This window comes from Mus caroli, chromosome 19 (assembly GCF_900094665.2).
Source record: "Mus caroli chromosome 19, CAROLI_EIJ_v1.1, whole genome shotgun sequence".
In the NCBI taxonomy this organism is placed as follows: domain Eukaryota; kingdom Metazoa; phylum Chordata; class Mammalia; order Rodentia; family Muridae; genus Mus; species Mus caroli.
In genome coordinates this window covers 13,879,426-13,896,374 of record NC_034588.1, presented here as the reverse complement: position 1 = coordinate 13,896,374, position 16,949 = coordinate 13,879,426, and the positions used below count along the sequence as shown (strand labels likewise).

Genomic DNA, 16,949 nt, shown 5'->3' with positions numbered 1-16,949 from the left:
GGAGCTAGAATTACAGGCACCTAGCTAAACTCTTATTTCTAATCTGGATTCAAAACAAACTCCAGCCTGTTCCAGTGTAGCATATGTAATTCTACTTGGCCCCTTCTCCAGCCTTGCCTTTTATTTTCCCTTCATCGGTAGGAGATTTGCATCATGAATGACCAGTGGCAACAGAAAGCAAATGTCAGCTTGGTGTGCTCATATCGCGACAGCACTTTTCTAGCTGAGACGCCAGAGCTGCTTTCATAAAATGTCACTTAGTTCCCAAGAAAGGCCAGCTCCCAACACAAACTCTAGCAATTTCTCTCAGCAGTCTACAGCACCTTAGTGAAAACATTTCCTGAGACTGAGAATTCTTGGAAAGCTAGATGCCATAAAACCAGCAGCAGCATTTCCCCACCGAGGCAAACAATGGGTCTCTCCACTCAGAGGGAAAACAGCCATCTTCTTTTGCCAGTCCCTGAAATGAGCAATGTTAACAAATGCCCAAGTTTCAGAGTCTCTGCACACTACATAACACCACGAGCTCATTTCCTACAGAAAATGTCAGGCCGAAATAAGACCAACAGGACTATCAAAATGCATCACATGCCTCCCAAGTAGCTCTTCCTTTACTGAGTAAGGACCTCTAATACTCCGGCACTCGACCAAATTGCTTAGCAAACCCTTTTGTTCAAAGGCATTCACTGACCCCACTAGGAAGGCGTACATTGCGACACAGCCAACCCTCTCGAGTACAGTACCTTATTCTGCTCACACATGTATTGTATCCTCAGGGTATCCATTGCTCTGATCATGGCTTGCATGGCCGTGAAGATGTTTTGATAAACCAGCTTCGTGAAGCCCTTTCTATCTTCATCACTGTAGCCAGACCCATGGATTATCCTCATCTGCTTGATAAAGGTGCTTTTCCCACTCTCACCAGTTCCTAAGAGAAAAACAATGAGTGAAGAACAGTTAGCAGACTCCAAAAAGGAGCCCTGGCAGCATTGGTCCATATCCCGGATAACATTGGTTGGTGGGATGGGCTTGCTAAGAGTCTACCAGAAGCTTATGAGGTAGTGCCTGTCCATCTTCCTTTCCTCAAGTCCTGAAACAGGTCAGACACCTGCCTGACCACTCTGAGCATGAAGAATTTGCTGCCGTTCTTATTGACAGTGATGGAGCCTCTTCAATGTTCAGGAATGGTTTGAGCAGCAAAACTCTTGGAGAAGTGAAGGCTCAACCTGTGTCCTTGATCCTTGCACAAGGAAGCATCATTTGCCGTTATGCCAACTATCTATGACAGTTGTTCATGCCAATCAATATCTCAGGAGGTCTCCAAACTCCTAACACTAACCTGTGGCACCAAGAAGCATATATCATTGAACTATTCCACTGGTCTCTAATGTACAGAGAAGTACAGACATGATATATAGAAAATAGGATCCCAATATCCCATATTTCTCTCAGATTGGGAATCCGCTAAAAAGGTAGTAAACATATTTATATAATGAAGCTCAATATATCTAAAATTGTCTATGATAAATGGAATCAATTGTATGAGGTATCCATGGCTCATCTCCAAATCTAAGTATTGCTTTATAATTTTTATTAACAGTTTGGTTGTTAATAAGGTTTCCAGCAAAGATGAGGGAAAAGCTATCTCAGAACTAGAATTACTCACTCTATACCCTTTAAATAAATAGACTTTACAAAGTGAAAATTACATTTCATAATTTGTTACAAATAGAGAAAAGTTGTCTAATGGTGTTTCTGTCAAAAGAAAATTTTATTTAAAAAAAAACTCACTAATACAACATAGAAATTCTGCTATAACAAAGGGTAAAGATTATTTTTTATGGAATGATTGATTTATTGTGACTCTCTATAGTCGTTCATTTCCAGCGTCTCAACAGAATACGCAGACTGTACAAATGTCATCAAATTCTATCATCTCTTAGCACTTTATTGACTTAGTCACATCAATACCGTGTTGTACTTTTTTAAAAAAATATTTTACTTATAGATAGATACGTGTTTTCCAAAGTAGGAGGCTAGAATACATACATAATAGCTACTGAGTTTATTACAATTAGTGACTTTTAAACTTACATGGGCTTTCCTCTATATCCTTCCCCGGACTTTAAAAACTCAGAGAGTAGGGCCTAGAACAAAGGCCCTGGAGAGACAAAGCTTTTATGAATTTTTTAACATTCTTCTGGTAAAAACAAGTATTTCTTAAGACTGATTTTGTCAAAACACACACCGTTCTCCTGTTTGTTTCTTTGTTAAACCCTCAATGTGTTCCCTTCGCCTCAAGAAGTCAGACAAAGGTAGATAAAAGGGCTTGGTGGTGTGGGCCCTCTGTCCTTAGCAGCCTTTCCTTGAAGACTCTTCCTTCTCCACTCTATAACCCACCCACACCGGTCTGCCCTCAGATCAAGCCTTCTTGGCCCCTTCACCTTGGCTCATTCCTCTTCCTGCTTTTATTGCTTGCCTTTATTCTTGGCCATGCCTGGCCTTCCTAACCAAGTCAAATTCAATACACAGGGACTGGCCTTACCCACAGTTATGAGGATCTTCTCATCTCGAGTAAATTAATCAAGATACTTCCTCCTCGCAGCTATCATCACAGGCTAGCCTTAATCTAGACCAGTGTTTCTCAATCTTGCTAATGCTGTGGCCCTTTAATATACATCCTCATGTTGTGGTGACTCACCCCAACTATAACAGTCTTTTCATTGCTACTTCATAACTGTAATTTTGGTACTGTTACAAATAGTAATATAAATAATTGATATGCAGGATATCTGATATGACTCCTGGGAAAGGGGCCGTGACCCACGGGTTGAGAACCAATGATGTAGACATTCTCACAGGTATGCCTGGGAGCCTGTCTCCTCAGTGTCAAGTTGATAATTAATACTAACCATTACACGAATGCCAGCCACCTTTGTGCCTGGTACGGTACCTGACCTTTGGTATCATAAATATTGAGCAGCGCTTGATGTTAGGTCTCAGTTGCTCTCCGCCTCATTATTTGAGTCAGGGTCTCTCCCAAAATCTGCAACTCCTGGAATCAGCTAGCTGGTTGACCAGGAAGTTCTAGCTAGAGCTCCACCTGCCTCCACCTTCCCAGCTCTAGCATCATGGCTATGTACCACCATTCTAGCTTTTTACATGACTGCTAAAGAAATGCATTCAGATCTTTATATGTAGGCAGCAAGCACTGAATCGTCCCCTGAGATCCCTTCTGAATTATCTTTTAACTAACATGGAAATAACTCAGTGTTGTGCAACCAACTGTCAGAACTCTTTTAATCTTACAAAATGGAAACCCACCCTCAGCCTTGGTGAACACCCTCAATTTCTGCTTTGTCTACCTTGACTCCTCTTGACACCTCACTGACATGAAGTTATACAATCTTTGTTCTTTTGTGCCTGACTTACTTCAGCATCCTCAAGTTCGTGTCCATACTCAGCAGTCCTTCCCTGAATAGCAGATCTCTAAAGTTTTCAAATACAAGATTTTTTTTTAAATCTACCAAGTTACAATTACCAAGGCTCAACACTTGGGAAAACAGAATATGCCCATTCTCTGTGCCCTAGCCTGTGTTCCATGTGTGTCAAGAGACTCCGATCACATAGGTAAGTAAAGGAAGACCCTAGAAGGAGCCTCATACTGATATTCAATGGCCTCTCCAGCATGACAATTGGATGCTGATACCAACAAATATTAAAGTAGTCGCTATACTGGGGAGTCTACCCGAGTCGCCCCCTTTAATCTTCAGAACCACTCTGAAATAAGTGCTGTTCTCTGCAGTACAGAGGTGAGAACCCAGAGATTCAGATTGCCTATGTAAAGTGTGCACTACACATAGGTCAAGAGAAAGACCTGAAATTGATTCACCTGGACTCCACTAACAAGCTCCACTATCAAGGAAGATCTGGCTCAGAAACCAAAGTACTTGGTGGTACTGGACTCCGAAGAGTAAATTTTCAGTCCAGCCATACACTGGATAAAGCCCAGACAAGCCACCGTCTTTCAGATACATCCTGCTCAGGTCCTGCTGGGCTGTGCTCAGCACCTTCTTGTGATGTTCCCCATGAAGAAGTCAGCACATGGGGAGTTAACTTTACTGTGTTTCTTCCTGTGACTCAGCTCTCATATTAACTAGGTTTTCCTAGATCTACTCCAAGAACTGCATGAAAACTGAGCAGAGGACCAACTCCCTCTCCTAAATGTTACTATCAATGCTTGACCCAAAGTCCTAAAGCGGATTAGCTCTCTGTTCCCATGGAATTCTGGGGTCCCTCTCCCCCAATTCCAATACTCTGTTGTTTTAGTCTCTTCCGCCAGCAGCACTGAGCATCTGGTCCCATGCCAGTTCATCCCAAACAAATATTAGTCCTGTGTTTTACAGATGAAGAAGTCAAGGTGAACATGGAGATTATGTAACTTCTTCAAGCAAACTGTCACTGTGACCTTGAAGCCATACTCACTCAAGACAGCTTGAAATTCAGCAGCAAGATAAAAATGCTGCCAGTAGCAGGGCTCATTCCCTTACACCAGCACAAAGGCAGTCACAAACATTTCAAAAACCTCTGTATTTGGGGCATTAAAACCAACCAACCAACCAACCAGAAAACCTACTTTAGAACACTTTTTAAGATTAAATAACAAAAGTACTTAAGAAAACCATTATTTAAAAGTACTCTTTAAATCTTTTGTTTCAAACACCCAAACACACACACAAGCACATTCACATGCACACGCACACACACACACACACACACACATACACACACACAGGAGGCAAAGAAGAGAATAGACTGACTGACACAATCACTGAAGACTAAGATCAAGAACACAAAGAAGCCATGTAGAGGAGGTCTTCTGTTCTCATTAAAGCTGCACTACAACCCAGCTGGTACCATCTTTTTTTTTTTTTTTTTTAGAAGAGAAACTGAGAATCATAAAGACTGCACAGGTTGTTCAAGTCTATCCAGCTTGACAGTATTGGCCTGCATCTGAATCAGGTCTGCATCGGCACATGCTCTTCCCATGACAATGTGGTACTTCCCTAAATAAAAGGTCTCCCCTACTACACAAACTGAAATTACAAAAGGAAAGCCTTGTTCCTTCAGCCTGCAGAACTGTGTTAGACCAGGGATGGCTCCAGCAGCAGGGGGCAGCAGGCAAGAGGGAGTGAAGGTAGGTCATGACATCATGCCTTCTACAATGACAGTTGTAGCAGGGCCACAGGGATTGGTGAGCTCAAATCAAGGATCTGAGCTTATCCATTTACCAGTTCCAAAAAGAAACTCCACATTCAGACTTCATGTACACATTTATTCATTTATTCAGAGGAAAAGTGAACATCCAACAGCATATCTTTGGGGATGAAAACTACTAATGTTTTTTACTGGGTGGTTTTTAATTGAAGAGTGGCTGGCTTAGCTCTCCTTCCCCACCCCACCACTTTAGCCAATTATCTTCTAAAACATGGGTGTGGGCCCATGCTGCTGGGCTAATTGCATCAGTCCAAACTGAGCCTGGTGGGGTTACTCCAGCAAATGGAGGAGAGAAGGAACCCTCCACTCACATCAGATTATGATTCCAAACAGGGGCCAAGCCTTTTGTCTGGAAAGGGAATGTTGGTGTTAGATTACCAGGAATTGCTCCAGGAGAAATTCCACCCAGACTCGGCATGCAGCAACACAGGTTCGGTCTTCAGTAAAAAATAAGGGAAATGGCACCTCTCTGTTTACTTTCCATGTCTCCATTTGCATATTTGAAAATAAAATCCAATGATGGTTACTAAATCTAAGTCACTAAATGATATCTCAACCAACAAGGGGATGCCAATGTACACAATGGGAGTCATATATGTCAGACCATATCAAATGTCCATGCACATGATGAGCTCTAAGCTTATAGTGAAACCGAACAATTCCCATCATGCCATATTGTCACTTACCATTTAACATTGAGGGATGTTCAAGTACACAAATACCACCGTGTTATAACTGCCTACAGTATTCAGGACAGTGATATATTGCATAGATTTGCAGTCTATACACACAGCCTATGCTTGTAGAGGCTGAATCATCTTGGTTTGTGTAAATATAATCTATTATGTTTGGACAATGGCGAAATGTGTTTTTCAGAACATATGGCCATCATTAGGTTAGGCATGTCTGCACTTTTCAATTCTTATCTGTGTCCGCCAAGAGCCTGCTATGTGAGCTGCTTGCCTGTCCTCTCACTGCCACTGCCTTCCATAATAAAGGCAATGGGCAACAGCTGGCAAGACACTCGGGCCAGTAACAGATTCACCAAAAGACCTCCTGTCTGCTTCCTATCACCATAATTGCTGACATCTCAGCAGGAGAGCATCAAGACACTCCTCCTTCCACCCCACCCCACCCATCTCTTGCTGTGAAACTCCACTTAGGCAGTTTTGCCCCCTTTTCCATTAAGCAACTGTTCTTTCTTTGACCAGTACCCTCAGCACTGGGTTAATGGACATGGGTCTCTTGAGTATAGATAACACATGTTCTATTCTCCTCTCCACAGGCTCCCTGCTGACTATGAGCAAGGGCTGTGGGCCTCTGGTCTTGTAGGGATGAAAGTCTTCCTACAGTCATCTTCTTGACTATACTGTCCAGAAGTGTCTCCTAAGCCTCAGTCATGTGTGCATTAATATTGTGATTTGGGCATCTCCATATGATACCTGTGTGATTATCTAATATTTTATTTTCTATATTGTCCAGATGTTTGTTATAAGTTATGAAAACCTTGTATTTCCTGTGATGACTAAAGTAAATAAACGTGACTTTACAATATCCCAGCAGAAATTCTTCCCAGCTTTTTGGGGAATTACTCACAGAGGATCATCCTATGTAGCTAAAACTATTCCTTCTACTGCTCATCCAAGAGGCTCTCCTAACCCTGAACCCTTCCCTCTCCAGGGCCTCTGAAATTCCACCAGGAGCCTTATGCAGATACAGAACAGCAAGGCTACAAACACAGAGCTGAAAACAGGCCCAAACCAACAACTACAACAACAACAAAAAAAAAACTCCATACACACAAAAACATCTGTACACTAAGACCCTACACTTCTGAGACTGAGAACACAATATAAGGTCAAGTATTAATTTAACTTCAAATAACACAAGAAAGCTCATTGTGAGGGTGAGGGGGTGGCAGTAAGTTGCTTTTAGAGGCCAGGAAAAAATAGAAGGCAAAACAAAATAAACCTTTTGAATGATAGACAAGAGATAACTGAACAGAAAACCAATTGTTCTAGAATGTACCCAGAATCCAGAAAGACTGGCTCCCTGAGAGCTAAGGCAGAGAACTAATCAAGTTCCCGAGACAGGCAGTGACCTAGCACATTTCCTGACTTGCAACCCCGCCTCCCAGAAGTCAGTGTTCTCCGCCTAGGGTTACAGCAGACACTCCGGAGACAGTACAGCTTAACTCACAAAAATGAAGACAGATGGGGGTGTCACCTAACTTACATTAGCAACAGGCTGAAGGGCTATGCACACGGCCGATGTGATTACCAAGTGGGCTTTCTCTAAACAGAGATCTTATTTCTCTTGATAGAGGACACACTAGTGTTCAGGGATGGATAGTTATGGCTTATAGACCTCCATGAGGATTCCCTTTAGGAAAGCAGTTAGGAGGGGGTTGTCTGGAGGGGGAAGACCTGCTGGAGATGCAAAGCCAGCTCTTTCATGCCAGGTTCCTGCTGCTCGGCTTTCTGATGAAGACCTGGTGCCAAACATACTGTGGGGCTCAGGTTCTATGTCAAGCCTTTGGTGGAGTCTTGATAAATAAACTCAGAAACCGCCTTTTGTAACCTTTACATTGAAGCAGTTCTCACCTGCAGAGGCCTGCCCAGAGGAAATTGTTGTAACTTTGTTTGGTCCACTCCAGCTTGGGCTGACCTTGGGTCACGGAAGTTTCTGCAGCTGCCTGGGCTGCTGTCCTGTGACTTGTCCTTCCGCAGATATGGGTTTATGAGAAAAGTGGGCCAGCTCTGGGTAAAGCCAAAGAACTACTCAAGAAGCAGGGAGCACACAATGAAATGCAGATTCTCTGCTTCCTAGTCCCCAGCTGAGTCTCATCTGCCTCAGTGAGAGCCTGGGAATATGCAGCTGTGGCCAGTAGTATGGAGGCTTCTGTGACCTGGAGGGAGACACTGCTGCAGGGTCCCCCTGAAGGACATTTCTGACAGAATCCACCTGGGACAGAAATGTTCCAGCTGCTACATCGTCTTCAGTTGAATCATCTTCAGTTGAGTTTTCCTACCAAGTTCCGATTTCATTTCTTCATGAATCCTCATGCCCCCAAGGCTCTACTCTTCCATTTCCAAGGAGAAAATATTTTTGGAGAAGCAGTAAGAGTCACTTATTCAAGTCTGCCCAAGCCTCATTTCACCATCAAACCTGTGGCACCTTCCCTAGCTTCTATTCTCTTATGTTGAGGACTTCCTGTGTTTAGCCATAAAAGGACAAGGACGATTGTCTTGTGCAACAACTGAATGGGAAGCAAATAGAGACAGATTCGCAGCTACTCTTTGAGAACCAGGAGCTAACCGGAGGTTTTTAAAACAAAAAGGGAAAGTTGAAAGAAATTAAATAAATGAAATTTAATTAATTAAATTAAAAGCCAGCTTAAGATATATATTTTTTAAAAAGAGGAGGGGTTTAACATATGCTGCATTGCATCTGATGATCATCCTATGTAAAATGCCCAGTTATCTTTATGATCTAAGGCAAAAGAAAAAAAGCCATGATTCTAAGCATATCAGCCCCTCTCAGAGGGAGATGTCACATCCATGGATGTAAGATACAGATGAGAGATACTTTTTAAGAGTTCATCTAGGCCAACAGGGTCCCTACAAAAGCTTAAGTGCCTACCCAAAAGCCAGATGACTTAGTTCAATCCTGAGGACCCCCATGGCAGAGGAACTGAGTACCCCAAGCTGCCCTCTGACTCCCACATGCATACAGCTCCCCATCCACACCTCCACAAAACAATCAAACCTGCAATAAAAAATTTAAAGGACCCTAACTATACTGACTTTTTAAGACTATTTTCCTATCATTAAGCTACCATGTAACACCTATGTAAGCAACATTCCTATCTCCTTAGGGACCATTGGTAATACAGATCTGAGCTAAAGCACGAGAGAGCATGTAAGCAGCTTCTATACAGTCACAGCACCGTTTAACAGCAGGAGACACAGTGTAGTATGGACGACTAGGACAGGTCTAGGAATCAGTTCCTCAAGTGATAGCAAGAGCAACCATGTGACCCATCGTCTCGTCACTTTTATTAAGATGTACTTTCAAATTCAAAGCATCTGTGAGAAGTTTCTTTTTAAGATTAAAAACTTAGGTATGTGAGTGTTTGGCTGCATGTCTGTGCATCCCATGTGTGCTTATGAAGGTCAGAAGAGGGTATTAGCTCCCCCTGGAGCAAGAGCTATGGATGATTGTGAGCTGCCATGGGGATGTTGGGAACTGAAGCTTGCTCCCTAACAAATGTGCTTAACTGCTAAGTTGTCTACCCAGCTCTCTTGCTCTTAGACAGGGACACACCCGTTATCTTTTAATCATAAGGACTTTTTGAGGTCTTAGATTTTAAACATAAAGTACAGAAAACAGTGCACTTTCCACATTTTGCTATCAATACATTTCAAAGGTCATATACAGAGAGACACCAAGTGGAGTTTCCATTTTAAATTAAGTTGAGCTATTTACTTATATAATCAAATCTTCATAATGTTATAAAGGTGGGATGCACTAAAAATTCAATATAAGCATTTAGCTCAGTATTAATTATCTTACATCAGGAAGCATTTGGCACTGGTTTGTGTTCATTTCTTGGATGCAGTTACATGATCCAAAGATCTCTGTAATGGGCAAGCATCAATCCTTCTGCAAAGAGCTACACAACTCAGCTGCTTTCTGGCACACTTCTCGAATCTCAGCATTCAGGAGACTATCACAGGAGGCTTGTAAATTTGAGGCCAGCCTGGGCTACATAGTAAGACCCTGGGCCTCCACATCTATCTGTCACCCCTCTCCCAAGAGGTTAAAATAAAAAGCTATACAGTTTAGTTTATTCTGTGTCCGTGGCTCATTTATAAAACCCTAGGAAAGTAACATACTTGTTTTCAACAAGACTGCATTTTGGAGCTTTCTCTAGAGCTCCATTAATTTACCCTGGAGATTAATAAATCCCATGAATGTCAAGGAGAATCCTATCCTCCTTGTATGTTTTATGGCTAACAGATAGAACAGCAGAATTTCCATCAGCATCACTCACGCCTCTTATTAGAAAGATCGTGAATTCACCTGCTGAAGGAGACTGACTCCTGGTTGATTTACAAAAAGGGCAAACGTACGGGTTTTCAGGAATGGCTTTAGAGCCTCCCACATATCACTGCTACTTCTGAAAATAAGCACCACTTCCCATTCTTACAGTAACATCCACTGAGAAATCCTAGCATCAGGGCACTGGTAGGGAGTGGCTCGCAGCCTGTGGAGGGTGCTGGGGCCACACTAACATTAGAACAGCTGACTCCAAGAGAGCCTGCAGTCAGAACCGCCCTGGCACATCATGACAACTATTGTAGAGTTGGATATGTTGTGAGTGGAAGGAATGTGAACTCAGTACGAGCAGTTAGTGGTCCTTAACCGCTGAGCCATCTCTCCAGCCCTATTTATTTCATTTTCAAAAACAACCTAAAGATTCATATTATCTTTGGTGGTTACTTTTGGTTTGTTATCCTGACTTGATTGAGTGGAGCCTGGAAAATAGATACCAAGATGTAGGATGGTTGTAAATATACTGGATGATGTGGAAAGGGAGTTTGTGGGAGGAAGATGGAAGTGTGGAGGAATGGGATAGGAAAAGACTAAATGGTAAAGATTGTGCAAATATGGATAATTCTAATGTTCTCTCAGAAGAGGGTATGCGGATGGAAACACAGTTAGCAAAAGCCATCCTGACGAGGCTTTAGATGAAAATGAAGAACCTGTTGGCAACTGGTCCAGTGCTCATTCTTGAGTCAGCAAAGCAATGGTCTGGCTACTTTTCCTGAGTCTTATAGGAAATTACGCTTAAAGGTAACAGAATGAGTCTGACAGGCATAATAGATTCGGGCTGCTGTGTGGCTGTTACTACATGTTGCTCTCTTTCATTTTTGATATCACAGTGCAATTATATAATTTCCCCCTTCCTGTTCTTCTCTTACTAGATGCTTTTAGCCAAAAAGAAAATTTGTGGCAAAGATGAGCAGAGAACAAAACCTTGAAAAATCCTCAGCTTGAGCTAAGGAAACATCAGGACAGAAGGAACCCACAAGCCAGGTGATGGAGGAATGTGTGGCCAAGAGACCTTCAGACATGACCTGGCCACTGCACGCAGGACCTCACTGCAGCTGCAGGTGTCTGCATATGTGTGACCTTCAAGATTGGGGCCTGTGAACATTTCCTTGTGAGTGGTAGAGTTCCATGAAGTCCTCCCTGCACCCTGAGGGATTATTGGCAGTTAATGGTAGTGAGTTTAGGGGTGTCGTTTTCTTCAGTGGTAAAGTCACTGCTAGGCTGCCAGTGCACTGGCGAATTAACTTCTTACCCATGTTTATGCAGACAACTCTGGATTCCCTGGGTCCCATGCAAGTTAAAGACGTGAAACTGCGAGGAAGCTATGAGGAAGAAGGTTTGTAGGAGGATGAGAGGGAGAAATGAGGTGAATTTGACTAAAATTCATTATACGCATCTATGAAATGGTTCAGGAATTTTTCGTTTGTTTGTCCATTTTGTTTTTTTCGAGACAGGGTTTCTTTGTATAGCCCTGGTTGTCCTGGAACTTACTCTGTAGACCAGGCTGGCCTTGAACTCAGAAATCCACCTGCCACTGCCTCCCAAGTGCTGCGATTAAAGGCATGCATCACCACCTCCCAGCCTGTCCAGCAATTTTTAAAAGTTAATTCACAGGCTGGTCAGAAAGGCAAGATATTTAGAGATGCATCCAGGACAGCGTAGTTTCTAAAGAGGTGCACACCATTGAAAAGAAACCTAATGTCTGCATGGGTACAATAGGAAATATAATAGAAGAGTGGTCTATGAGATCAGGGGAAGCTATCACAGGCTCAAGGATATCAACATGAAAAATTGTTTCCAAGACCTCCAGTTGAGACATAGCCAGAGGTATAGAGGCCATGAGGGCCTTGTGCTCACAGATAAGTACTAGGGAAAGCAGGAATGTTAAACACACAGGCTCTCTCTTCAAGGTAAGGAGAACTGTACCTGGTTCTTGCCTGGAGGCCTGAGAATGAATGTCGATAATAAACAGGCTGGTGATCTCTGCTATATGAAGGGCCAGCCCACACCTGAACCCCCAGACTATTATGTTTGTTCAGACTCTTCCTCTCTAGACTTTTATCTTCAGTACTGCGTCTAAGTTAATAAAACCCATCTTTATGGGAGCGGTCACATGTACTTTACGATAGTCCAGGTAACTTGTGCGCTATCTGTTGGGCCAGGCCCATCCTGACTTCCCACAGACTCTTCTGTTTGTCTCTGTCATTCTCCCTAGATCTTTATCTTGTGCATTGTTTTTGAGTCAACAGAACCCATCTCTATGGAAGAGGACATATGTACTTTGTAAAGAGTATCAATGTAATCATATCTTAAACTTTGTTATACACACGGAATTAAATTACTACCAGAAAACTTTATTCCAAAATGATGCCATGCTTAAATATGGCTAAAATAAACTTTGCAGGGTCAGACTCTAGAAGTCTGAATCACCATCGCTAGCTAAGCTGTGCTGAACCAGGTTCCTTTCTTGCCTCACGTGGCTCATTACCCTGGTGTTTGCAGAGGCCCCCAGAGTGAGGTACCCTGCACGGCCCAAAATATCCCAGGATCTGTTTTCTGCTACTTAGCTATTACTTAGATACTTAGACACTTAGATACTACTAAAGTTCAAGTAGGTCCAGGTACAGTTTGAGCTGGTGGTAATCTTTTTCATTATCTATGTGACTCTGGTTTTGGCCTCCACCAAGATTTCAAAGGGAGGATGGGAAGGTCTGGTTATGTGTGGCAGGTGTTAGCACCCTTGCAAGCAGGCCCTGACAGGGCAACGTGTGGAGTTGTGACAAGAAATCTGCAAGTGAAATAGAGACCTTAGAAAGAGCAAATCTGTTATGCTTGTCAGAGGACGCTATAGACAGCAAGCAGAGACAGTATCACCAAGTGGGTTAGGTTACATTCAGCAAGGTTGTCGGAGAAGGGCTGCCTAGGCCACATCAGACTGCAGTGTATAGACATGGAGTCAAGGGATGTGAAGCTTCAGTATTATAAAAGCTAGCCAGCAGTGAGGAAGTGTCTAGGTGGCCTCCAGCTTGATTTTTCCACATCTTGCAACCAAGGTACATAGTGTCTTCAGCAGTAGAGTCTTATCTCCTAGCCCTGGCAAGTAACCAAGAAGAATGACAGGGGCCTGTACAGTTTTGCCTGATGGATTTTGTGAGGATATTTTATCATAGCAATAGGAAAAGAAACCAAGATAGCTACTACCTGAATAAGTTATCTATCCAACGGTATCCTAAAGGCAGGGGCTGGGGAGCTTTCCACTAAAACTCAAATGGATGTAGCTCAACAGGATCACAAACATAGAAAAGAAATTCGATTGTTACAAGGCCAAGTTCATCATTCCCTTCCCCATCATTTGGTGGGATTCCCTCACAACAGCAAGAAGTATAAAGAAGTAAAGGAGAATGGTCTGGGGAGTCTTGCTTCCACTTTAGCCCTATGATACAGACATGACCTCATGGCCGTCCCATTGGAAAGTGGAAGAAACATGTTATAGCATGATAATGATAACAAGGCTATCAATTTGAGGTCAACAGAGTCTCAGTGAAGCTAAGAGCATATGCGTACTACATCCTCTGATTCTCTTTCTTCACATTCTACCAGAGCCTTAGACAAGTTTCTTAAGCTCTTTGGAGCCTGGTTTTGACAGCAATTAAGAGTGTATAGTAATGCCATTAAGTCAGCATTTATTGTAAGAATTAAAATCACATTTCAATGTAGAAATAAGTATGTATGCATTACTTATAATAATTGGTAAGAGGGTGATTGTAGAAATGGAGATTAAAGAAGCCAATGCATTAATTTGAGAGAGATGCTATATTTAGGAGACAAAGTTAGAAGCAGAATTACTATCTTTGAAGTTAGTAACTTGGTGACATTTTTATGAATAATGAAGAAATTTGAAAAATGATCATAAGCTGTTACATAGCCAGTGGCTTTAAATAATGGCAATGTGTTCTCTCACACAGGGAGACCACACCATGTTGCTCCCCTAGCTCACAGAGGGAGACCACCCTCTGCTTCTCCCCTAGCTCTAGTGTGTCTAACGGTGCTGGGTGATTCTGGGCTTGTGGCCATTATCCAGTTACCTCTCCTCTGTGCCTATATTCACATCTCACATCACTCTTCTGTAGGGATATAATCATGTTGGATTTAAGGCCCAATCAAATGTACCCTGAGTGCCTCATCATTTATCATGTTCACAAAGACCCCATTTCTAAAGAAGGCCACACTTAGAGGTTCTAAATCCATCATGACTTTAGAGAGTAGAAGTACTTGACAAACCACTAGAACGTCTGTTTCTCACTGATGCCCTTGCTGGATAGAATAACTATTAGTCACAATAGGGTTTTTACAGAAGTGTCCACAATGATAGGGATTCCTACATATTTTATAAGTGTGCTAAACCAAAATTTAAAAAAAGTTAATTTGAGAATTTCATACAATATATTTTTATCGTTCTGCCAACTAACTCCTTCAAAATCCATCCCACTTCCCTAATCCCTTAATTTTGTGTTTTCTTGTCTTTTCTTTTCATTTTTAAGCAACCAGTTGACTCACATTTCAGCTGGCCATATACTTTTGGGTGGGGGGCCATCCACTGGAGCATAGCGGCGTACTTGAAGCCACACCATTTAAGGGAACTGACTCTCCTCCTCCCAGAAGCCAGCTACTACCTATAGTTCCTCACTAATGACTAGGGGCTCACCAATCCCTTCCCTTTCCATTGTAGCCAACCTTTTTATCCTCCATCACAAAAGGGAGAGAAAGAGTTGGGTGTGTCCTCTTTGCAAGCACCATTTGTACTTTTGCTAGCATGTTAAACAATTGTCTTCTTAACTTTGTCTAAAAAAGAGAAAGGTGTAAAAGGAAGAATGTGTCATAATGTAACCCCATATAGGAACTCACTGTGTACACCAGGCTAGTCTCAAATGCAGAGAGATTTATCTGCTTCTGCCTCTCCAAATTGAGATTAAAGGTATGAACCACCATGCCAAGCTATATTTCTTTTCTAGATGAAGATTTTTCTTAGCTATCTTATTTGAGGGATAAAGGTATTGGTGCCAGCTTAATTTCTTACCAGCGATCCAAGTTTGGACTCAGGGATCCAATTTCCATTTAATTTGGTGGGAGCATCATTCAACTCTCTTAATTTGAAAGCCTTTTATTAAGATATACATTCTCCTGCCCAGCCCAAGTCCCCTACATCCGTCCTTAGTCTCTGCTGTATTGTAAGCTTACTCACACATATGTGGTACTGCTGGAGTCCAGACAGCATTTAAGATTTCCACCTACAGCCTCCATGCTTCCTGACACCCTAGAGCCCCAAATCAGCTGACCTCCACAGCTACTTCATTTTAATCCCCAACTTCCTTAACAACTATGGGCCAACCATTCTCCCTTAATTATCAGTGGTTTCAAAAATATTCTCATCTCAGCTTCAGTTTTCCCCACAGTTAGATTAAAAGTAGCTTTGTGCTTTGTCTCCTTCCCAAACACCTAGCAACTTGCAGAAGTCAGATAACCAATGCTTGCTGGCTGAAAAGTTAAAGGAACAGCAGCCTGCAGATGCTCCTGCATGCCAGGGATTGTCACAGCGCCTCTCCCATAGTTAGACAAGGGAACACAAATTCAGAGTGCCTGGCTGTGGTCCTCTTTCATCTTCTCCACACTCAAGGGAACAAAAAGAATACAGAGTGTGTATGTCTGATTCATACCATCCTCTCTGCTTTCAGCCTTGCTCTCAGAGGTACTCAAGGCCCTGGAATTTCATTGTCCTAAAACCCTGAGCCCAGATATGGGGTTTATACAGGCCCTTCTCTAACCTGAGAAGAATATACCACTGGGCTATCTTTCCATAGGCCTGAAGACAAGAGATGGATATTTGGGAAGGGGGCTAGGCTGATCTCAGACTCTGTGGGTGGAAAGGCCAGTGAGGACACCAGCCAGGGCTTGTATCTGCCCTTCTTCAGTTCCTGTAAGTGCCCAATATGCACTCAAGCTGAAGAGGTAAGTAGCAATAACCAAATGTCCTCCTGTTCTGGATTTGTCCAGGACATGTTTCACCTGGGTCCATTCTGGTGTGGATGTACTCAACAAAGACTTTACTAATTAAAGGAGAGTATACTGAAAGCAGATAAAATCTTCATCTTTCATCCCAGATTTTTAAGACTTGAAAGAGACTTTGCAAGCATGTAAACATGGCTCCGATTGTTAGTTAAAATCACTCTAAGTGGGGTCCCAAGTCATCAGGCCACCTGAGACTCTAAAGCTTTTTCCTTCCCCTTCTCCTGAAGCCTGGTCAATTATCTAGTGACACAGAATTCAATTTGAAATGAGTTCCTGGGGAATGGCGTATGAAAATCCTGAAGCAGCATCAGAAAGTAGCAATTCTCAAGGGTTATTCAGATAAACTTCAAAAGTATTTGTTCCTAATAAAATGCTGAAACCGCAATCATTAGTGAGGCAAGACCGTGCAAGAGACAGAGATGGAAGAGGGCAAAGAGAAATGCCTGCACAGAAACTATGTGTGCCCAATACTATATTGACATGTTCAG

The 16,949-nt window shown here is 42.5% G+C and overlaps 1 protein-coding gene across 3 annotated transcripts in view; it reads right to left on the bottom strand.

The window, feature by feature from the left end:
- Nucleotides 1-16,949, bottom strand: part of Gna14 (G protein subunit alpha 14) — a 164,167-nt gene that overhangs the window by 69,389 nt on the left and 77,829 nt on the right. For all 3 annotated transcript variants that reach the window (XM_021151829.1, XM_029472486.1, XM_029472487.1), the window contains one exon: nucleotides 744-928. In XM_021151829.1, the coding sequence (XP_021007488.1) occupies nucleotides 744-928 (185 nt within the window). The remainder of the gene's footprint in view (nucleotides 1-743; nucleotides 929-16,949) is intronic.